The sequence below is a fragment of the Phoca vitulina genome, unplaced genomic scaffold (assembly GCF_004348235.1).
Source record: "Phoca vitulina isolate PV1807 unplaced genomic scaffold, GSC_HSeal_1.0 scaffold7, whole genome shotgun sequence".
Classification (NCBI taxonomy): Eukaryota; Metazoa; Chordata; class Mammalia; order Carnivora; family Phocidae; genus Phoca; species Phoca vitulina.
The window spans coordinates 62,561,349-62,584,241 of NW_022589710.1; the positions used below are offsets into that span (position 1 = coordinate 62,561,349).

The following is a 22,893-nucleotide window of genomic DNA, read 5'->3' on the forward strand; positions in this document are numbered from 1 at the left end:
ATAATCTACAGTATTCTACCCTCTCCCCCAACCCCCGCCTAGTGAACCAGAGAGGCGCCACCACCCACCACCCGAATCGGGTTACGGACCACGGTGCTTTGGGTCCCAACACACCCAGCGCTACTTAAGTAGCTGCTAATTTAAGTATTGCACTGTTGTCTTTGAGGGCGGTCTTTCTGGGTGTGTGCGCCGGGGTGGGGTTGGGGGTCTTGGTGCATTTTTTTTTACGACAAAGAGGCCTTCGGGCTTTATGATCATCACTTTATTTATTTACATCCCCTACTGCCCAAATTGGACATCCAATTGGACTATGCTTAACAACAAGGTTTGAATTTGCTTGTCTTCTATCCAAAAGTATATTTGTTGCACATCAGTAATTTCAAAGCTCTGGGCTGAGGAGGAGGAAGGATGGAAATGAATTGATTAGCAGGGGCCATGCAGAAGAAGAAGAAATTCACATACTAACCGATTCCAAAGACCTGTTAGTATGTCGTCGAATGTAAATGCTGGAGTCACTGTGACTAGTCCTGAAAAACAAACACGTTTTGAACTGGTTGCCACCAAGAGCCCTTTGTGGCTCAGCTCTACATTCACCCCCATCCCGAGTCCTCCACATGTGGATCCAGGCAAGCTATGATTTCAGACCCAGCAACGGAAAGGAGAATTTTTATTCAGTATGCCCCGTTGGGTTGGGGTGTGCTTACAAATAATGGGATGGGTATTAGAGACACACTATGGCCTCGTCTACAAGGGAAAAAAAAAAAAACTGAGAAAGAATTTTAAATAGAAAGCAGACCACATATTTTTCAAAGTCTCAGGTTTCAGGGAAGGAAGGGAGGTCCTTCTCCAAGCATCCCAAGATCTGGTAATTGCTGGAGGTCCTCTGCACGCTAATATCAGATCTGGGCTAAGACTGGCTATCCAGACTCCCTTTCTAGTGCTCCTTTCTGTGCACGATGCTGCTGTCTGTCTCTTGGGTGTGGCACCTCTTTTCCTTTCCTGCATGAGGAGGCTAATTTTCTGACCATACCTTTGAGGCTGATGGGGAATGTATCCCTGGTCATCTACTAAAGCTGGTTCACGTAGGGCTGAGGCAAAAATACCTGGGCTCCTGATTAACTGGCCACCTTAGCCACTTATTTTATGTCTCTGATCAGTTTTCCTCATCTGTAAAATGGGTCATCCTTCCTACCCCAACTACTTCATGGAGCTGTGGCACTGGTGGGAAGAACAGTATACTTCAGGTCCCAAGGGCCCCATCTTGTTGCTCAACAGGAGAACTAGGTGTTGGGCGTCAGAGATAGTCATCTCAGTTTCCTTAAGGCAAACCTAACCATGGGCATCTGGGGATCCAAGAAAAAGGCATCTAACCCAAGAGTTTATTCCCAGGGAATTCATCCTTGGCAGCCTTGGTATTCCTGCCCACTGCTGTCCCGAAACTTCACCAACCTCTTCCCGTGCGTGCACTGGGCATGTTTCCAGCTAATAGGTATTGAGCACCTACTATGTGCTAGGCGCTGGGTGCGGCCCAGGGAAACGTCAGTCCTTGCCCTCAGTCCAAAGCCTGGGCTAGTTTTCCTGGCGGGTATCACAGCACAGAAACAAAACAAAATGCACCATAAAGGAAAAAGAGCCTCAGGCGTGTGGGACCCAACACTGTCCCAATTCACGGGAGTACCTGGGAGTACCTGGAGACACAGGTAAGCCCCACCTGCTTATAGTACTTTCTAGTAAAAAGCACATCCGCATCAGGAAGGGCTCCTGTTCTTCTCCCACCCTCTCTTTCTCGGCGTACTTTCCTGTAGGTGGTTTTTGTGTTCTAGAACCATCTGTAGGAGACTTATCCAGGTTTCCCTCCTGAATCTCATTCTTTGAGATTGTGTGCCAGGCACTGGGCTCGGCGCTGAGGGCCCGGCTCCTCAGGAGCCCACCCACCGCAGCCTGAGAGAGCACTTCATTCATTTATTCATCCACCCGAAGAGTTTTTATTAAAGGCTGGCTGCGAGCCAGGGGTGGTGCTAAAAGTCAGGGCTGTGCCCTCCCTGCCTCCAGGGAGCTGCCTCACCAACTTGGGGGACAGCAAATGATAAAGACAGCCTTACACAAATGATCAGAGAAATGAACTGTTTTGAGAAATGCTGTGAAGAAAAGAGTAGGACTGTGAGAACATACAAAGGGGGATTAAAAATAGCCCAGAGGAATCTAAGAAGGTTGCCTGGAGGAAGTGGGAGTGGAGCTGAAACCCAGGGAAGCAAGACAGGGAACGGGCAGGGGACAGAGGGTCCTCAAAGGCAAAGGAGCTTGGGGGGCATTCAGGGATCTCAATGAAGGCCAAGGGGCTTGGCAGGCTAGGGAGGAGGGCAGAGGTGACCAAGAGTGGACATGGATGAGCCTGGAAAGGAGCCGCGAGAGGGGTGATGCTGCCCGCTCCCCGCAGATCCGTGTGCAGATCAGTCGGATGGGGAAAGTCAACCGGGCCTCCTTCCCACACACACCAAGATGACGCTCCCTTTTCAACATTTACCGGCTTTGTCTCATCTTCATTGGGATGGGTTTGGCGGGCACGGCCGGCTGGATGCAGCTGGCGTCCAAGATGCTCAATCCCCCAACGCTCCCCCTGCTTCTCCCCGACCCCCTCACATCTGGCCAACGTGTCCTGTCTGCCTGCTGTTTGCTCAGGCTGTCCCTTCCACCCGGGTTGCCTTCTCTCCCGCTCCCAAATCCAAACCCTGCGATCCCTCCGTGCGGAGCTCAAACGACACGGTGCGCCTTCCCTCCGCTTGCCCGAGCCCCTGGGGGCCAGGACTGTGCCTGCGTCACCACTGCGGCTGACCTCTTCCCAGAGTGACTGGTCACGGAGCACTGCCAGCTTAACTAAACGACCAGAGGCCCCTGCCTGGGCTGGGGTGGAGGAGACGGGGTCTGGGCACCTGCCTGCTAAGCCATGGATGTCTGCTGGACGGTCACGACCAGGTCTCTGCAGGGAGAGGGACTCTGGAGTCAAGGGCAAAGTGGGCAGCAGTGTTCCATCGTGCCTTGCCCCTCACCTGGGCCCCCCCAAAAGTCTCCTTTTGTCCCCTGTAGTGCAGGTGCAGAAGCAGAGCAGAGGGGAGATGGAAAGCAGGACCTCCGCCAGCCCTTCCTCCAGGTCCCCCTGCACTGGCTTCTCCCCGCTCGCTCCCCAAGTGCTGATCTCAACAATTTCCCTTTTGCAGCCGGTGTGGCCCACCGCAGGCAAGGAGGGGTCATGGGGAGAATGTGGGTCATGGCGTCTGACAGACCTGAGTCCGAGACCCCAGCTCTGCCGTCCCCAAGGCTGGGAGGCGCCCCCTGAGCCTCTGTGCCCACCGTCCTGATGCACAGTCCCTCCTACCTGCCTCGGGGGCTGCCGCGCGCATCAAAGAGGGAACGTACGGGAAACGCTTGAATGCATGAGGGCAGGTTAAACAGTGATCACCGTGGCGGTGAGGGATGAGGAGGAGAAACCAGGATCTGCCATTCAGCAGCTAAATGTTCTCTCTGGGACAAATCTGGCTCACGCGGAGCCCTTGGGAGTGACAGAGCCGATGTGCACGACAAGCTTCCTGGACATCAGTTAAAGCCCGTCATCCTCCCCACTTCCTCCTCCTCTGAGATAGATCAACCATCCTTACTCCCTTGGACCCTGACTCATGGGTGAAGCTGCATTATTAATGCCCAGCTTCTGTGTGACGGTGATGACAGGTCATACGTAGCACATTCCCTCGAATTCGGTGAGCTGCTCGTAAACAGCTGGGCGTGCTCTCGACCCAGTGGCTATCGGGGGGCTGGGGCGGCCGCAGAACTTCCGAGTCTGTAACGTTCCATGTCCCACACCTACCCTGCTTCTGCTGCCCACTTCCAGCTTCCGCCCAAAGGTCCTCGGAGCGGGGAGAAGGCAGGCCTCATGTCCTTCTAGCTCTCGGTGTGTGAGCGGGTCTGGGCAGGGCGGGGGAGCGCAGGTGTAGAGGAGGAGGATGAATCTGTTTCTGATTCTGGCAAATGACCCATTGGCCAGATAAATTTTGTACGAACCTGTTTCCCTTGCTGTCGGGTTCTACTCCTCTGTGTACCCCCCGCCCCAAATCAGAAACCAAGAAAGGTATGAGTTCAGGGAGTAACTCTCTAGCTCGGTCCCTAGGGTAAGAAGATAGTAACAAAATACCTGGAGAGGACTTTGTGGTCACCAGTGTCTTCTTCTAGGTCATCTGAGGATCGGATGGTGCCGGGTGCTATAAATATTGAACTTCCTACGTGGTCCACATGCTTCCTTTTCTCCTTTTTTTTACTGCTGATTGATTCTTCCATTACCTTTTCTTCTAAAGAGTTTGCTAAGTTTCCCAAGTTTCCGAATTCCTGGGACTTAAGGACAAGACAACCGAATACAAGTCAGCATTTCATACTGCGAGGCCCAGTGCGTGACGCCCCCCCAGCAGCGCTCCACTCCACCTGCAGTCCAGGAAGCTAGGGCTTCCCCTCCAGTTCTGCCCCTCCCGGGGAGTCCTTCCAGCACGGCCTGCCGTGGAAGACAAGCCCACCCGCACTCAGGCTCCCTGGGCAGAGTGCAAAGGCCACAGGCTGTAAGAACAGCATGGGTGTCAGAGTCACTGAGATCTGCTTTCAAAGCCTGGCTGCGTTAGTTACCTTACCTAACCGACTTTATTTCTCAAACCCTCTTCTCCTTGTCTGTTCAATGGGTATAATAATCATCGGTCTTTTCTCACTACTCCACAGTGTTTCCCATGAAGGATGCCCTGTACAGTGGGCAATGGTGGGACCCTTCACACAACCATCATCCAGTTTAAACAGAGGAGTGAATCCTGGAAGCCAGGTGGGCCACCAGGTGCAAAGGGGGCCCCTGAGCTGGGAGAGGTACCCACATATGCAAACCTATAGCTTTGGGATGACAGCTTCACTGTACTTTGGTGGCTCACAGGGCAACATATCTAGCATTTACTTGACGAGGAAGATTCTTGGACCACTGTCCACACCGGGCACTGTGAAGCCCATTGGCAATACTCCCGAGTGAAATTAAGAAGCCGAGAAGCAGGGGCTCCTGGGTGGCTCAGTCTTTAAGCGTCTGCCTTCGGCTCAGGTCATGATCTCAGGGTCCCTGCTCCGAGGGAAGCCTGCTTCTCCCTCTCCCACTCCCCCTGCTCGTGTTCCCTCTCGTGCTGTGTCTCTCTCTGTCAAATAAATAAATAAAATCTTAAAAAAAAAAAAAAAAAAAGAAGCCAAGAAGCATGGGGATTGTTGGAGCCACCCCTCAAGAGTCCCTTCAGGGGCTGAAAGAACCTGCTCAACAGGTGTCGGAATATGGGGATTAGAGCAGCCAGTCCCATGCACCCCAGGAGAACAAAGGTCCTTGCAGGAACTAAAAATGCTCCTAGCAATTTGAAATGCCAGTCCTTCCCCCCGTCATCCATGGGCCAATGCTACCTTTTCTGAAACGTGAAAAGAGAAGAGGACTTGTTTTTAAAGACTAGAAGAAGAAACGTTCCATGTTCTAGTCTTGTTGGAAGACTTTTCTTTCCGTTTCTTTTCTTTACTTTTTTTTAAAGGAGGGCCGGGTATTGGAGAAATGTTCCCGTGTCATCTTGAATGCCAGGAGGCAAAACTCTGAGACCTCACCTGTCATCCTGGGCCACAAGCCAGCCCCCCGCTCACCCACAGGACTACCAGGGCTACACGTGGGGGCTGATGACCAGGTGTGCTTAGGAGTGGGGGGTGGCTGCTCATTGGATGGCTGAGAGCCGGGGGAGACAGGTCAGAGCTGAGATGCAAATGGTGGCACACTCTACCCAGGAATGGAAGCTCTCTCCCCAAGGGCTCATGCTTAGCTCGGTGTAAGGTAGATTCAAATCTACATCTCCCAATTCCATTCCCAGCCCAGGACTCATCCAGCTACACCCCAGATCACCTGTCCACAGGCTGGGCACACAAACCCACACCACCTGCTTGTGGCAAATGACTTTTCTCTTTGTAAAGCAGAGAAGAATAAAGTGACACGTCTGCATTTCTGCATGGAGCATTCAGTCTGCCCCAGGGAGAGGAAGTGAGCTGCTAATAAGCCATTTTAAATAGTACAGATGGGCAGAGATGCAACTTAGTCTTTCTTCCTGTTACTTACTCAGTCCCCTTTCTTTTGTCCTAAAAGATCTTCTGTCCCTTAACAGTGCTGAGAATTGCTGTAGCTGTTGTCATGGTCCCCCAACCTAGGGACCCCAAGACCTGAGCTGAGGGCCATATGTACCCCGCTGGATCTTGGGGTCCCCTGCTGGAAGAGCCTGCTTGGCTGGGCTGGCTTCCAGCAAGTCGGTAGACAGCAGGTGGGAGGGGGTGGGGGCCCGGGACTGGGTTCTTCTTTCTGGGGGCAAAAGGGGCAGAGGGCCAGTGGGTCATGGCACCTGCAAAGCTACCCCACCCTCTTCTCCATCCAAAGACGGACAGAGCATTGGTCCTGCCACACTGACTTCTAGGCCGCCACTGTCTGAGAATTCTGCTCCACCCAGTGCGTTCTCTGGGGTCGGTGAACCCATCAGACCAAGCCACCACTTCCGGCCTATCTAAATCCTACATGTCTTTTTTTTTTTTTTTTTTTAAGATTTTATTTATTTATTTGAGAGAGAGAGAGAAAAAGAGAAGAAGCAGGCAGAGAGGGAGAGGAAGAGGAAGAAGCAGACTCACTGCTGAGCAGGGAGCCCAAAGCGGGGCTTGATCCCAGGACCCCAGCTGGGATCATGACCTGAGCCGGAGGCAGAAACTTAACCGACTGAGCCACCCAGGCGCCCCTCAATCCTACATATCTTTTAAGGCTACTGAGAGTGTCCCTTGCTCTTGCAGCCCTCCAGGTGCAAGGATTTCTCATTGCCCTGAGCACCTTCAGCCCCTCCCTCAGGCTTGACTCTCCCCTGCTGTGAGCCAGAGCATCCTCTTGATCTTGGTGTTTGAATTTACTCTAAGGTGTTCGCCTTACACCCCCAAGCCATCATGCAATCCAGCCACCTTTGTTTCTCCACCGCAAGCCTTGCCAGGCTGCTCTCCAGAGTCCGAAGATTCATACACAAATAAATGCTCACTCTTCTGCTGGGAGGGAAAATCACAACCCACCACACCAGGCTAGCGGAAGGGTAGAGAGCTGTCACGTGTGACGGTGGGCTATCAAGGAGAAAGCAACTGTTCTGCCTGGGGAGATGCTGGGAAGGCTCCTGGGAGGAGGTGTCATTGGCACTGGGCTTTGCAGGGGCGTCAGCGTTTGCCAAGTGAAGCACGAGGCGGGTGGAGCAGAATGTGGCATGCCAGAGAACCAGGGGGAAGCTGGCTTGGCTGGAGGGGAGCGAAGGAGGAGGTCGAGCTGCTGGGCCAGGCAGACGGGAACACCAAGTGGTGGCTAAGTGTGTGCCCAGCTGCTAGAACACAGAAGTGCGTGTCCCCCACTTCTAAGCACAGGAGCCAGATAACTGTATCAACAGGCAACCTTCAAAAATCAAGGCCAGAGTCAAATGTGAGCTCACTGGTTTGCTCAGGCTGCTGCAGGAGGCGGGGCTAAGGCTCGCAGAGTGTGCACTAGATGTAGCTACGAGTAGCACGGACAGTGATTACTGCTACTACCCCGGCCCTCAAACATGACCTCATTCCATCCTCTTGGCCCCCTTGTGGGGAGGGCCAGGGCTGCGGGGAGGCAGGGAGGCACCCGAGGTACAAAATTTCAGGAGTGTCGAAGGGTGCCAGCCCTGTCCTTGCCCGAACCCGAGTGAGTGCTGCCTTAAATTCTGGCCCCGGGCTGCCTGCGAGGGAAGCTTCTGCTTCCCTATTTTATGGAGGGAGAAGAGCAGCGTCCCCGTGCAGGGCCCAGGGTTCCCAAACTCACGATCAAGTACCTGCTGGCTCTCCACAGAGGAACTGTCTTCGGCCTCCCCTTGCTGGTGGTCCTCTGGTGGGGACAGGTCAGCGGGTCCCGAGGCCGGTCTGGCATTCTCCGCACGCCCCTCGGGACAAGGCGCTGCAGGGTCGCTGGCCTCGGGGACGTCCTCGCCCAGCCCCGAGAAGCTGCAGGTGCTCCGAGACACCTCGACCTCCTCGGCTTCGTCCCTGGCCCCCACGTCACACAGATAGCCCTCCGGCTCCTCGAGATCCAGGGCTTCATTTTTCAAATCCTCTGCGCCCTCCGCATAAGCCTCCAAAACTGCAGCCAGGGGCACCTCGTAGTGCGGGTAGTAGAATAGGTCGTGGGGAATGACAGAGACCTTGGACAGTGGCGGGGAGGGCCTGAAGTCCAGGCCCTCCTCACTGCGACTGCGCAGGGTCTCCAGGCTGACGCTGTTGCTCGGCGGCTGGGAGGGCACCTCTCCTTCTGGCCCCTGCGGCCCCGCAGGCTCCCCTTTGTCCTCGCCCCGATGGCGGCGCACGGACTTACGCTTGGGCTTCTCGTACACCTCTGGCTTCTTATCCACAGGCGCCTGCCCTGGAGCCAGAGAATAGCCGTGGTCTTCTTGCCTGGGGTCCTTGTGAAGTTCAAGCTTGTTGGGCCTCTCTGGGGACTCATCCGAATCTTTCCTCTGGTGAGCAGATTTACTTCTCCTCTTCCCCGGTTTCTCAGCCTGATCTTCCAAAACCTCATTCTCCACTGGTTTTTTCTCATGAGGCGAAGGAACCTCCTTGAAAGTCTGGCTGGTCGAGGCAAAATCGATTAGGTTGTTGCTAAATTTAGAGGCCGTTAAAGGAATGCCTTCAAAATAGTCTTCCTTACCCATAGCTTCTACGGTCAGCAGCTCGACCTTGATCTCCAAGGAATCGGCCATAACAGTGTTGTCCCCGAGATGTGAAAGGGGACGACTCTCCTCCCCAGGGCTGGCTGCACCCTCCGGCTCCCCAGTCCAGGAGGGAGAACCCTGGGCAGTCTGTGAATGATTGATCTTACCTTCTACCAAAGAGATGTCACCTGGGGACTCATCAGAGGCTGCTTCTGAAATCTTTGCAGCCTCCTGTTTTGGCTTTTCCTCGGCAGTCTCAATTGCCAGGATGTACCCACCCTGCTTCAGCAGTGAGTCCTTTGTCCCTCTCGGGCTCCCTTCAAAGCGAAGTTCTTGGCTGTAGAAAGGGTCCTTACTGCAGGAAGCGTCCTTGTAGGTGTCAGCCTCAAAGTGCACAGTTTTCTTGATTGGCAAAGAGTTGGACCTCTGGCTGTCCTTTCTGGATGATAAAATGGAAGATTCTGGAGATGGGTCGTTGGCGCTGCTGGCCTTACCTGGGACCCCTTGGAGGGCCTGGTCGACGATCTGGTGCGTGAATTCAGTGGAGCTGTCTGACAGCGCATAGCTGGACACAGCACTGGGGAAGCATTCTTTCATACTCTCGGGCTTGTCACAGACAAAGACTTTGGAGGGTGGTGGTTGGCTGGCTTCATGGTTAATGGTGTAGGCCCGCTCCCCATTTTCAGTCAGAAGGAAGACTGTGCTCTCCTGTTCAGAAGGAGTTTCTTTGATGTGGACAAAGGTGGATTCGATAGGGGCTTCTTTATCGGAATCCACGAAATCCTCCTGCAAAGAAACATAGGGCAACACAAAATCAGAGGAGTGTTGAAGTACGATGTATATTCCCCTCTCATAAACCAAAAACCAGTGTGGAAAAAGCCACTTCAGAACTAATGCAAAGTGTTCTAATTAAGAGATACAGATGGTTGCTCCTGCTGAAATGTGAAAACACCAGATAAATTAAAAATGTGTTTTTAAAAGCTATGGATGCAAAGAAATCTCAATGAACTGAACTCTAGAGAATGATGAGCCCTTCCTAAGTGAGTGTCAGCTACTTCAGACTGGCAGGCCATTGCCTAGTCTGAGTATGGATAGGAGAGCGAACCTACCCAAGCTAAAGAAAGATTAGCCGAATCTTTATTGATTGCATGGGCAAGTGTGAGAGATTAAATATGGAAGGGCCCCAAATGCAAAACCAGTTGTCTTCATATACTAATTCTCCCACACTGGGACTTCTGTTAAGTAAGAGCAGCTGAGAGCAGGGCTGAAAAGCAGAGAGCAATCTTGGTGGTGTTGCAATGCTAGGCTCCCAGTGTACTGGTGGAGAGAGTCGACTGACCTCATCCTAAAATCATTTGAAACGAGGCGGTTGACATTAAATAAAACTGCAGTGTAGCTGTTATCGACTCCTGGGAAGGTCAAAACAATCAGCTCCTCAATCAGGTCCTAGTTTGGAAAAAGGCTACATTCTCTGGGATAAAAATATTGGCTATCTCAATCTCTACTATTCTTTCATATACCAGGTCTGGCATAAAATAAAACATTTTAAGACATAGAGAAGCAGGAAAATGAGACCCATAATCAAGAGAAACAACAAAATTAGAAGTAGACTCAAATATGACCCAGGGTTAGCACTAGCAAATAAAAGACTCCAAAAGTAACCAAGACTACAAGAAATACAAAGGTAGCTCTCCAGGCTGAAGGGAAATGACCACAGACAAAAGCATGGATCTGAAGGAGGGAATGAAAAGTACCCCAAATGGTAAATATATGGGCAATATAAAAGATTATTTAAAAACTTTTCTTAAAAAGTCTCCTGACTATTTAAAGCAATAATAATAACAAAGCACTGGAGGTTAAAATACATATAGAAGTAAAATAAATGACAATAATAGCACAAAGGAACAGAGAAGAGAATGGAATTACATTGTTACATACATAAAAATGCATACACTATGCATTTTACTTAAAGCAGTATAACAAATCAAGGTAGACTAAAGTAGGTTCAAGATGAGTATTATAATCCCTATTGAAGCTACTGCAAAGATAAAACAAGGAGATGTGGCCAAAAAGCCAATGGAGGAGATAAAATGGAAATAAAAATAATCAATAATCAAAAAAAAAAAAAAAAGGAAGGACAAAGGATCACAGAACAGATAGGACAAATGAAAAACAAAAATCAGGATGGTATATTAAATCTATGTCAATAGTTGAGAAATACACTAATAAGATGACGTACTAATTCTTGTCAGAATGGATAAAAAACAAGACCTAACTGTATACTGTTTACAAGAGACTTTCTTTAAATATAAGCACACATACCCTGGAAGGAAAAGATGGAAAAAGATACATCATGTAAACACTAATCATAAGAAAGCTGGTATGGTCATATTCCTATCAGACAAAGTATACTTTGAGACAAAGACTGAAACTGCAGAAAAATACAACGATTGAGACATCGGGAAGATACGACAATCCTAAATGTGTATGCATTTATAGCATAGCGTCAACATCAGAAAGTGAAAACTAACAGAACTAAGAGGAGAAACACATCCACAACCACTAAGTTGGAGATTTTTAACATTTTCCCCTCACACTAAATGATAGGGAAAGTAGAAAAAAAATCAGTAGGTGTACAGAATACTAGAAGAGCATATTAACCAACTAGATCTAATCAGTATTTTAAAAATGTCAATTCTTTCACTGCCTAAGACACATTCTTTCCAAGTGTATGTGATCCATTTACCCAAATAAAACCATATGTTGGGCCATAAAGCTAGGCATGGTGTCTGGCACATGGCTGACCAGGGCTTACTAAAGGTTTAGTAAAATGAACTAAATTCAGCTGAATTGTCAAGAACAGTTGAGTGGGTGTCTAGATTAGCTGGGACTTCCCATCTGTATTTCCTTGAGGAGGTATATGGTCAGTTCTGCAGTGATGCACTGTGTTCTGTGATTCAGGACCACTGTTTCCAGGTAGCTTATCTCATTCAATCTCTCTCCTCCCAGCCCCAGTCTCTGACCCCAGCGCTGGGGAGGTCCAAGTGTCAGATCTGCCGAATCCTGTTTATGACCTTGACTCACACAGATACCTTAAGATTCAGTTGATTTCAAACTCTGCCTACAGCTTAAGAGCTCAGGGCTAATAAAGGCCCTCGTGCTTAGCGTCTCAGAATTTAGTGATGGGCAGAGAAAACTGAATTACAAAACAATCATAATCACCACCCTTTGCTGAGCATCAACTGTCGTGGCAGGCAGAAGACTGGGTACTTGACATCATCGATTTATTCTTCACACAACACTGAAATGTGGGTAGTATTTCCATTTCACAGATGATACATATCAGAGATGTTAAGTAAGCAGCTCAGGGTCACACAGCTTTAAGTGGCAGAACTGCCATTCCAGCCCAGAGAATTCTGCTTTTAAAGCACCCTGGGAAGTGATCTATGGTGTAGGGACAGACGGGAAACACACACACACACACACACACACACACACACACACACACACACACAGGAAGGGAATAGAATGAAAGCCACAGCATAGGAGGACCCCATCTGGCTCTTCAGAGCCACACAGAATGGGGCCTCAGTTTCAGCCACATGTTGTAAGGGATCTAAGAGCCAGAACTGAGGAGTCACAGAGACCTGGGGTCTCTCGGTAGCTGTGATCCTGGGGTGGTTTTTAAGCTTTTCTGACCGTCCGTATCTTCATCTATAACACGAGGATAATGACATGGAGCCATGTCGGACTGGAGGGGCAGTCAGTCTGGAGATACACACAGCGCTCACCTGACCAGCCTCCAGCTCCAAGGGCAGCTCCTCTCCCCCTGTGAGCATTAGCTCTTCATGCTAATTTTGCTTCTGTCTAGTACTTACCACTATCTGAACGTCTAGAATGTGTTTGCTCACTTGTTAACTGTTTTGTCTATTAGAACAAAGCTCTATGAGGTCAGGGACCTCATCCATCCAGCTTACGGCTGAGTCCCCCTGAGCAAGTGGCAGGTGTTTGGTAAATTACCAATGAATTCAATAGAGATCTACTGTTACATTGTTGCTATCACTATTATCATCTCAAGGTTGGGCACGGGGCGGGTGCAAGTTCAGTGGAGCCGTGACAACTTCTGAAAGATCTGATTCTGCTCCAAGTACAGTCTGGGATTCTGAAAATAAGAGGGCGAGCTTCTGAACGGTCATTGTCTTTTATCATTTTGCACACTTTGATAAAATCTGCTAAACTGCCCAAATGTTCCATCGGACACCTAGAGGATTAGGTAGCCCATCCATATGACAAGCGAGCATCTTTGACAATCTCAGTGAAGTTTGGTATGGGAAAATATTTGCAAGAGATACGGCTGGCCAACTTGCCATCCTGCTTTTAAATGTAAAGTACCTTATCTATGATTCTGAAATTAAAATGTGCCAAGGCAACGCTCAAGGGATCTGAGATCTGGTTTTGATTATTACTGCTTGTTGCACAGAGCAACACGGCCCGAACCCCAGCTTTGTGTGATGGCTGGCAGATGGAAATGTACACTTTCTGCATTAAAGGTAAGGGAAACAAACATACGGCTTCCAACTCCGGGAAATGTTCCAGAAACTGTGCCACGTAAGTCACGATAGACTGCTCATCTGGCGTGTCAACCATGATGTCTGTCAAGAGAGACACAGGAGTTAGAAGGATGAGGAACATGCGATTTTTAAACAGGATCAAGGGCTGCTTGATGGTGAAGAGTCCCACAGACCTTTGATGTTTTTTCTCTTTGTTTTGTATTTGAGGAAATTTAGACCCAGACGGGATGAATCACTTGACTATAGTCTCACATCTGGCTGAAGAGCGGAGCTGGGATGCAGAATCCAGAATTCCTCATTCCCAAGGCTGTCCATTATTCCCTGCTGAATACCCTCCCCCCCCCCCCCCCCCCCCCCCCCCCCCCAGGAGCAGCCAGCTCACTGCCGGCCCCATCAGCGAGTCTGCTGATCAGGACCCTTCTTCACTGCTGGAGGGAGTCCCATATCAGCCCAAGCCACGTGGAAAGCAATCGGACAGATAGCCAAGCACCTTAAAAAGGTGTGCACTTTCCCACTCTGGTATTCCACGGATGGCATCTGGTCCCAGAGGACGTCATGTGGGATGCACACTGAGCTTTCTAGTAAGATGGCCACTGCATGTTGCATATAAACATGACTGTTTCCAAAACAACCTCGGTGTCCACCACGGGTAGGAGACCTAAGTGAATTTTGGTATGCCCATGAGATGGGCCATTGTGCAGCCATTAAAAATATGTAACAAAGACATGAGAGCAACAGGCTCAGAGCTGCTGTCGTAATTACAATGCTAAGTCAAAAAAGCAAAAGACAGACAGGAGATGGGGAAGAAGAGCACAGGTATCACGTGGGCACTGAGCAGTGTACAGGATTGCCAATCACTAGATCGTACACCTGAAACTAACACGACACTGTATAGTAACCACACTGGAATTAAAATAAAAAACTTAATTGGGGCTCCTGGGTGGCTCAGTCGTTAAGCGTCTGCCTTCGGCTCAGGTCATGGTCCCGGCGTCCTGGGATCGAGCCCCGCATCGGGCTCCCTGCTCTGCGGGAAGCCTGCTTCTCCCTCTCCCACTCCCCCTGCTTGTGTTCCCTCTCTCACTGTGTCTCTCTCTGTCAAATAAATAAAATCTTTAAAAAAATAAAATAAAATAAAAAACTTAATTAAAAAAAGTAAAATACAAAACCACAGCTGACCCTTGAGCGACGCGGGTTTGAACTGGGCAGGTCCACTCATACGATTTTTTTTTTTTTCAAAAAATACGGTACAGTCCTGTAAGTGTATTTTCTCTTCCTTATGTTTTATTAACGTTTTTGTTTCTTTTTCTTTACTGTAAGAACACAGTGTATAATACATATGACATACACACAGAATGTATTAATTAACTTCATGTTACCAGTAAGGCTTCTAGTCAAAAGTAGGCTACTGGTAGTTAAGTTTCTAGGGGGGCAGAAGTTATACGTGGATTTCCAAGTGCGGTGGGCGGTCAGCACCCCTAACCCCTGCGTTGCTCAAGGGTCAACTATATAGGTGCACCAATGATCCCAATTATGTAAAAAAAATTGTCATGAGATGCACAGATCACTGGTGCACCAATGATCTCAATGACGTAAAAAAACTGTCATGAGATGCATAGACAAATACTAAGGGGTAGGGATATAGGAAATATAAACATGTCTTCATTAGATTTTTCTGTATTTTCCAAATTTTTCTACATGTACAGCATGTTCCCTATGTCACCAAAATTATTAACAAGCAAGCAAGAGAAAGAGAGAGAATGAGCGCTACCTTCCGGCTCCAGGAGCCTGGGGATGTGAAGGGCCTCGTGCGCGATGCTGAAAGCCTTCTCTAGGTTCTCCCGCATGGAGTCTTCCAGGGCCTGCTTCATGTCAACCAGGCTGGGGTCGATGGCCTTGATCACGGCCAGGAAGGCCATCCCACTTCTCCAGCTGCCCGCAAAGTCCTGCACCGCCACACCATACCTGCAGCGAAGTGGCCACGGCGGCCACGCCGCGGGTCAGGAAGCGCACGCCCCTCCCCAGGGAGGAGCCCGTACGCGGCAGCCTCGCGGGCCCTGAGCTGCTGACTCGCAAGGCCCTGGGTCCCGGGAGAGCAGTGCCAAACCACCCAGATCTCCATTTCCAAAGAAACAGAATAATGTCAGAATAATCTAGAATCATAGAACAGAAAGGTGTAATTTGCGCCCAGAGGCAGATAGGAGCTTATGCTCCCAGATTCCCAGACACACAAAGGAGCGACTCTCCACACCGTGCACGTCGCAGTGAGGGTCAAAACTCAAGGTCACATCCTGGCCGGCCCTTGTGCGTTCCCAGGGCTGCGGCCCCGCTGAGGCAAGCCCCGTATCTTCTCTGGCCCTCAACCTCCTCAGTTGTACAATGAGGACCGTCTCACTATGACCTCTTGGTGGCTATTGGGGGGAAGTGTGAGGTTTTGCCCACGTGCATACACAAGCCACCAACTAAGTGGCCGCCAATGTCATTATTCATATCAATAACCTTAACAATTTACAAGTGAGGGACAAAGATACATAATCCTGCCAGGCACTAATTTCCTCTGGGATCCATCCCCAGAGACGTCACCCATCTTCCAACTGTGGTCGCTGACCTCCCTGAAAAGACAGTTTTATTTAGAAATCGCTTGAGATTCCTCAGAAGCTGGAAAAGCAGGTGCGGAGACCTCCGATACCTTCGTCCAGCTTCCCTCGCGCCTCCTCTGTCAGCTGAGCGTATCACCAAAAGGAGGACCCTGACATTGGTGGGTGACTACTGAGCCACAGACCTCGTCCGGATTTCTCCACTGGCATTCCCGTGGGGGTGGTGTAGGGTACCACGCCACTCGGTCAAGTACAGGCCTGCAGCCGCCGCCACAAGGGAGATACTGAATCGGGCCACCATCCCCCGGACACGTCTTCTCCTAGACGGTTGCCCTACCTCCTGGCACTGAGCTCTCTTTCGGTTGATTTATTTTTAAACCACATCTGAGGGGTGTTTACGTTCATCAACTCTATCATGCTCGACCCTTTGGTCCAAACCCAAAGAGCCAACTCTCTCCCCTCTTCTTTTATCTTTCATTTCCATAGAGCAGGGAGAAGGGACCCGATGAGTAAGCGCTTATTAAGTGCTGGGACCGTGCAAGGCGCTTTCACGAGCTTGCTTCACTTAATCCTGACTGTCCCGGAAAGCAGCCAAGAATAAGTTACCATCCTGTGATGTGCCGGGAAGGCCCCCCGTCTGTGCGCCGCAGAGCTGGGTGGCCCCGCGGTGGTGTGGCTCTCATCACACGTGGCCTAACTTTCCAGCCATCCCGGCCCATGGCCCACGGCCCACAGGTCCCAGGGGCTGTCATCTGGCTGCCAGTAAAAGACCTGACACAAAATTGCAGAGAGCCCTGGCCTGCTGGCATGGGCTCACCCAGCAGCCCGGAACCTTTGCTCTGAGTCACCTGTCTCCGTTTTGGAAAGGCTGGACCTAACTGAGCACGATACAGCCTTTATTGTTCCTAGTGTTTAAGTGGGTACAGACTCTGAAAGATCCCCTGAAGCTTGCCAATGAATATGTACCTGTTAGGAGGATCCAAGCCCCTTTGATTTGTATTCCAAACTCCCTATCGGTTTTCTGCAAACCAAACATTCTGCAAACACAGCTCTGCGTGTGCAGAGACTGAAAATGTACAGCGCTGTCTGCTCTCAGAGCCTCTAGGGAGCGACAGGTGCATAACTTAATACATGCTGGTGCCCCCTTCTTCTGCCCCACCCCACCCAGGGAAGCCCCCCGCCACACTCCCCCCGCCTGACAACAGCATGTCGTTGGGGGTGGGGACAGGGCGCGATGGCTTACTTCCTTGTCTTCCTCTGCACCCATGCCAGCAGGGTCCGGATAGCCTTCCTCTGATCTTTCACGGATACCGCCAGGCTCCTCTCTGCGGTGGGCGTGGGCGGGAAGGAAGAGTCTGAGTCCGTGCCCCCCGAGCCAGGTGACAGGCTGGAAGATGGAGACTTTCTGCTGAGATTGCCCGTGAGCTCCTTAATCTGGAGGGAAAACGGCATTTCAGGCCCCGGAGAGAGTCCCAGGGCAAACCCTTCTCTGACCCCAGGCCATAAGGAGCCTGGCTGGAGGGACCAGCTCATGCACAATTGGTTCTCTACATAAGGAGAAGCCGCTTCCTAAAGTACCCATAATGGCCAGACTGTTTTATGTGGCTTGCGGTGCATGCAGACACTTCCCAGGGAAGCTCATCTCTTCCTGGAGTCTCTCTTGGTACTTTGGCCATGCATGCCTGCAAGGTCTTCCTGACCTGCTTCCGCTTACCCCTTTCCCCTCATGGCCTATCAGCCCTAGGATGCATGATACTGTTTCAAGCCCCATGCCTATGTTCATCCCGGTCCTGCTGCCTAGATGTTCCTTTCCTCCATCACCAAATTCCTGGCTACTCGAAATAGGGCCCCTATCATGCAACTCTTGCAAGAAATACAGAACCCCAGGCTCTTCCCCAGACCTACAGAATCAGAATCTGCATTTCAACACCTTCTCCAGGCCATCTGTATGCACAGCAAAGTCTAACGTACTCCTACTCATCCTTCAAAACCCAGCTCTGGCATCACTTCCTCCAGAAAGTTTTCCTCACTCCCTTCCCACTCTGAGACAGTTGCTCCTGCTCAGCATTCTAACAACACTCTGCTCATACCTTGATCAGAACCTGCACCACACGGCTCTATAACATGGGACTGCCTTGTCTGAGGTCCCAGAGTGTCATGAGGGCAGGACTTTGTGTGTGCAGAGCCTGGCACATAGGAGAAACTCGATAGACATTTACTGAATGAATGAATGAAGATCGGGGGTAGATTTAAGGCCTTGACTTTGGACACATTTTCAGGATGTTTCCAGCATTGATCGGAGAGCTTAGTAAGAGACATTAGTAACTGAAGCCTGTATGTAACACTGTACAGTTGACAAAGGGCTTTCCCACATAGCTGACCACTGTTCCCATTTCACAGATGTGGAAACTGAGGCTCAGAGAGACAGTGTTTGTTTCTTTAAGTTCAAGGCTCACACGGAACTGGGTCTGTTGTCCGTAAACCTTGCTTGTGCACATTCCTCTCAGCAACACAAGCACTGAGACAAAAGCCTCGGTAAATCACCTCCGGGCAGGTCACTGTTACTCTTGGCAGGGCAATTCAATTAGGAGCCACGGCTTCCTATTTCAGAAGAGGGGATTTTAGAGGACAAAACGTCAGCTTACTCCCTCCTATTCGGGGGCAAGAACTTGAGCTTGTTTTTTTTTTTTGTTTTTTTTTAATTTTTATTGGTATGTTAATCACCATAAATTACATCATTAGTTTTTGATGTAGTGTTCCATGATTCATTGTTTGTGCATAACACCCAGTGCTCCATGCAGAATGTGCTCTCCCCAATACCCATCACCAGGCTAACCCATCCCCCTGCCCCCCTCCCCTCTAGAACCCTCAATTTGTTTTTCAGAGTCCATCATCTCTCATGGTTTGTCTCCCCCTCCGATTCCCCCCTTCATTCTTCCCCTCCTGCTATCTTCTTCTTTTTTTTTTTTTCTTAACATATATTGCATTATTTGTTTCAGAGGTACAGGTCTGTGATTCAACAGTCTTGCACAATTCACAGCGCTCACCATAGTACATACCCTCCCCAGTGTCTATCACCCAGCTACCCCATCCCTCCCCCCCCTCCCCCAGCAACTCTCAGTTTGTTTCCTGAGATTAAGAATTCCTCATATCAGTGAGGTCAGATGATACATGTCTTTCTCTGATTGACTTATTTCGCGAACTTGAGCTTGTTTTAAATGCCGCCTTCAGACTCCAGCCATGGATCCTGTCCTTCCCTATAAAATCCGCGTTTCCAAATACAGGCTGAAGTCGCCAAGGGTGGAGAGCAGAGTCTCACCTCTCACGCATGCCCCTTCCCACAGCCATCTTTCAGACCGGCTCCTTAACGGTCTGCTGTGCGCCAGTCATGTTTGGAAAGTAACTCCAAACTCAATTTTTGGTTAGCAGTATTTCCCCAGTTCTCGTAACACTTTACAATAAAATGATTTTCTGAATATGTAACTCTCGAAGTCCCAAGGGGATGGCTCTACCCTTCTGGAGAACGGCGCTCACGTCCCTATTAAAATCACAGGGACCCACATCGTCAGCAACCAGATGGCCTCTGGTTCTTTTTCAAGACACAGAAAAGTCACAATCTGTCAGAAACAAGATCTCACAGTCTCCCCCGACGTGGCCCTCCCTCTGTTCTGAGGGCACTAAGCAGGCTCAAGGAGATCATTACTGTGCGTCACAGAAATCACTTTACCTGGAAGAAGAGGATTATGTTCCATATCAGCCCAAGAACCAAAGAGGGGTTGCCATCTGCTATTTCCGCTGCGTCGATGCTAACCAGTTTTACCTGGAAAGAAGCAATTTATGAGCTGAACACGGGGCGTTCAAGAAGGTTGCAACCTGTTATTTCCGGATGCCCTCGTGGGCCTGTCGCTCTTTCTCATCTGTATCATTCAGTGCTGCCCAAGGCCACCTCGGGGACCCCCACGTGCAAAAACATACGCAAATGAGTTTAATAAACGTGTCCATAGTACTTACCAGGGGTAGACGCTATTCTAAGCAACTTGTAAGGAGTAACTCAGTTTGACCTCACAACAACCCCACGATGTAGGTACTTCTATTATCCCCATGTGTCAGGTGAGGAAATCTCACCGAGGCCAAATGTAACGTGCCTGGGACACGCAGCCAGGAAAGGCCTTGGTCATTCTTTTCGAGGAGAGATGGTAAGTGCCGGCTGGTCTGGGTGTATGCTACACTAACACCACGGCTTAACACGGTTTTGGACAAACACAGAGCACCAACATCAGCAATCATGGACCACCAATGGATAAGATAGTTATCCACTGCTAAGTAGAAATAGCATGTTTCGGGGACGCCTGGGTGGCTCAGTCGGTTGAGCTACAACTCTTCATTTCAGCTCAGGTCATGATCTCAGGGTCGTGAGATCAAGCCCCGCGTCAGGCTCTTCACTGGGTGTGGAGTCTGCTCAAGATTCTCTCTCCCTCAGCCCCCTCATCCCCTCCCTGCCTCTCACTCTCTCTTCCCTCTCTCTGGAAAAAAAAGAAAGAAAGAAAGAGTGTGTTGGAATAAGGCTTATACCCTGAGTGTCTGCATCATTACCAAATATCCTGGTTAAAACGCATCTATTATAGAAACCCTTAGGGGAACTAACCTATTTATTTCACTATGTTCTGACCGCAGGGTGATGCTTTTGGTGAATCCCTAAGGCAGGTTTTCAAAGTGTGTTCCCTGGGCCAGGGACAACAGCGTCACCTGCAATTCTGACGCACACTCAGGTTTGAGGACATCACTTTAACCTGCGAACAGAATCTGAGTGCACAGATCAGGCGTCTGCACACTTCTTCTGTAAAGGGTGGGAGATAACCACAAGGGTTTGCAGGCCACACTGGCCTCTGACACATTTGCTTCTTCTTTCTTCCCAACTCCTCTACAAAAGTAAAAACCATTCTTTGGGGGTAGAGAGGAGAAATAAAGTCAGTCAAGGTCTCCTGCAAAATTCTGCCAGGGGACGCTGGAAAGCAAGCACGAGGAGAGCGTTCTCGCACAAATACTCCTTTCTCCCCTTTCCCCGGGGCCTTTTACAACTGTTCACCCGGGTCTCAGATCCTATCAGCGGGTCAGGGGTTTCTGACAATCGCAGGCGCTAGGGCCGGGCTTTCCTAAAGGGGGAGAGACCCCCGAGGTCTCTGGCTCAGGTCTGTCTCACAGAGAGCATATAACTTAAGCAGCACGAGCTCATCACGGGCAGGCTGGAGCCAGGAAGGAAGATGTCAATGTGGTGAATAAAACAGCTGATGAAATTCAGGTCCAGTATTCCCTGCATGCTCGTCAGGGGCAGCCCCGTCCCACGGGATGAGTCGCTGGCCACACACGGCCTGCTATCTCCTGACCCCTCTGCTCTGACAGCCCCCTCCATGCACTCACCCCTGTGCAGGGGATCAAAGCGGTCCACGGGCCTGTCTCGGCCTTCACTCCCACCTCGAGGAAGCCAAGCGCGGCCCTCTGAGCTGAGCTTTATGGGAAACCCTCCAAAGCCAGAAAATGCCAGAGCAGCCTTGTCGGGAGACACTGAGTAGGCTGGTGGACCAGCCTCGGAGGGTGACAGAGGTCAAGCCTTCCTGCCTTAGCTGTGGGCTTGCCCGGGCCTACCTGCATGGCCGGCCACCCCGGCTGCTCCCTGCAGGCCACTAAGGGAGCATGGCTCCCCAGGATGCCCCTGGTGCAACACGCGGCTTGCCGGCCACACGAGGCCTCTTCCGCCGGACTCTAAGCTCCCTGAAGGCGCAGATGTGCTTCTCATGCCGCTGTGTGTCCCATCGCTGAGCACAAACCCAGGCCCACAGAAGACACTTGCTCAATGAGCCCTGAAGGGCCGCTGGGGCAGACCCACCATCTCCGTTGCCTATATTCCAGGCCCATCAACGTGGGCAACTGACAGGGCAGGAACGTGCTTAGGGGTCGACCAGCAGGAAGGAAGAGCAATGAATCTTCCAGGCAGTCACTCCAAGGCTCTCAGTTACGACAAAAACCACGCCCCTTTGGGAATGGGGGAGACACTGCTCAGAAGAGCCATGCCCAGCGCTGCCTTCCAGGAGCTGAGGTGCAGGGGGGCAGGGTGCCCTCACCCAGGGCCAGCACTTGGGTGGCCTCCACCGGGCCAGACACACTCCATCCTCAACAAGGTTCTGGGCTTTTATCACTTTCATTTTACAGATGTGGGAACCGAGGCTCAGAGAGTCTGCCGAATTTTCCCGGGTTGGAAGCCCGGCAGGTGTGCCCCAGGACCCGTGCTCTGAGCCACCCCACGAGCGCGGACACCAAGGTGAGGCCAACGCCACAGACAGGCCAGCCGTTTTCATGAGAATGTGATGTGCTTTTTATGAAAACAGCTTGGGGCACCTGGGAGGCTCAGTTGGTTGAGCGTCTAACTCTTGATTTCGGCTCAGGTCATGATCTCAGGGTCGTGAGATCGAGCCCCGCGTCAGGCTCTGTGCTCAGTGGGGAGTCTGCTTGCGTTTCTCTTTCTCTCCCTCTGCCCTTCCCCGGAACTCGTGTGCACTCTTTATCTCTCCTTTTCTCTCTAAAATAAGTAAGTCTTTAAAAAAAAAAACAGCTTTATTGAGATATAACTCACATTCTATTCCATTCACCCATTTAAGGTATATCAGTCAATGGTTTTTGGCGTATTGATGGATATACACGCCTGTCACCACAATTTTAGAACATTTTCGTCACCTCAAAAAGAGACCCCGTACCCTTTAACTATCACCCCCCTGCTACAACCCTAAGCAGCCATGAATCTATTTTCTTTTTTTTTTTTTTTTTTAAAGATTTTATTTATTCATTTGAGAGAGAATGAGATAGAGAGAGAGCATGAGAGGGGGGAGGGTCAGAGGGAGAAGCAGACTCCCTGCCGAGCAGGGAGCCCGATGCGGGACTCGATCCCGGGACTCCAGGATCATA

The 22,893-nt window shown here is 50.5% G+C and overlaps 1 protein-coding gene across 5 annotated transcripts in view; it reads right to left on the bottom strand.

Annotated features, from left to right (window-relative positions):
* Positions 1–22,893, bottom strand: part of CLMN (calmin) — a 117,941-nt gene that overhangs the window by 12,260 nt on the left and 82,788 nt on the right. For all 5 annotated transcript variants that reach the window (XM_032405867.1, XM_032405870.1, XM_032405868.1 and 2 more), the window contains exons 5-11: positions 19,664–19,756; positions 17,180–17,370; positions 15,111–15,304; positions 13,341–13,423; positions 7,899–9,557; positions 4,184–4,380; positions 467–527 (exon numbers count right to left, since the gene is read on the bottom strand). In XM_032405867.1, the coding sequence (XP_032261758.1) occupies positions 467–527; positions 4,184–4,380; positions 7,899–9,557; positions 13,341–13,423; positions 15,111–15,304; positions 17,180–17,370; positions 19,664–19,756 (2,478 nt within the window). The remainder of the gene's footprint in view (positions 1–466; positions 528–4,183; positions 4,381–7,898; positions 9,558–13,340; positions 13,424–15,110; positions 15,305–17,179; positions 17,371–19,663; positions 19,757–22,893) is intronic.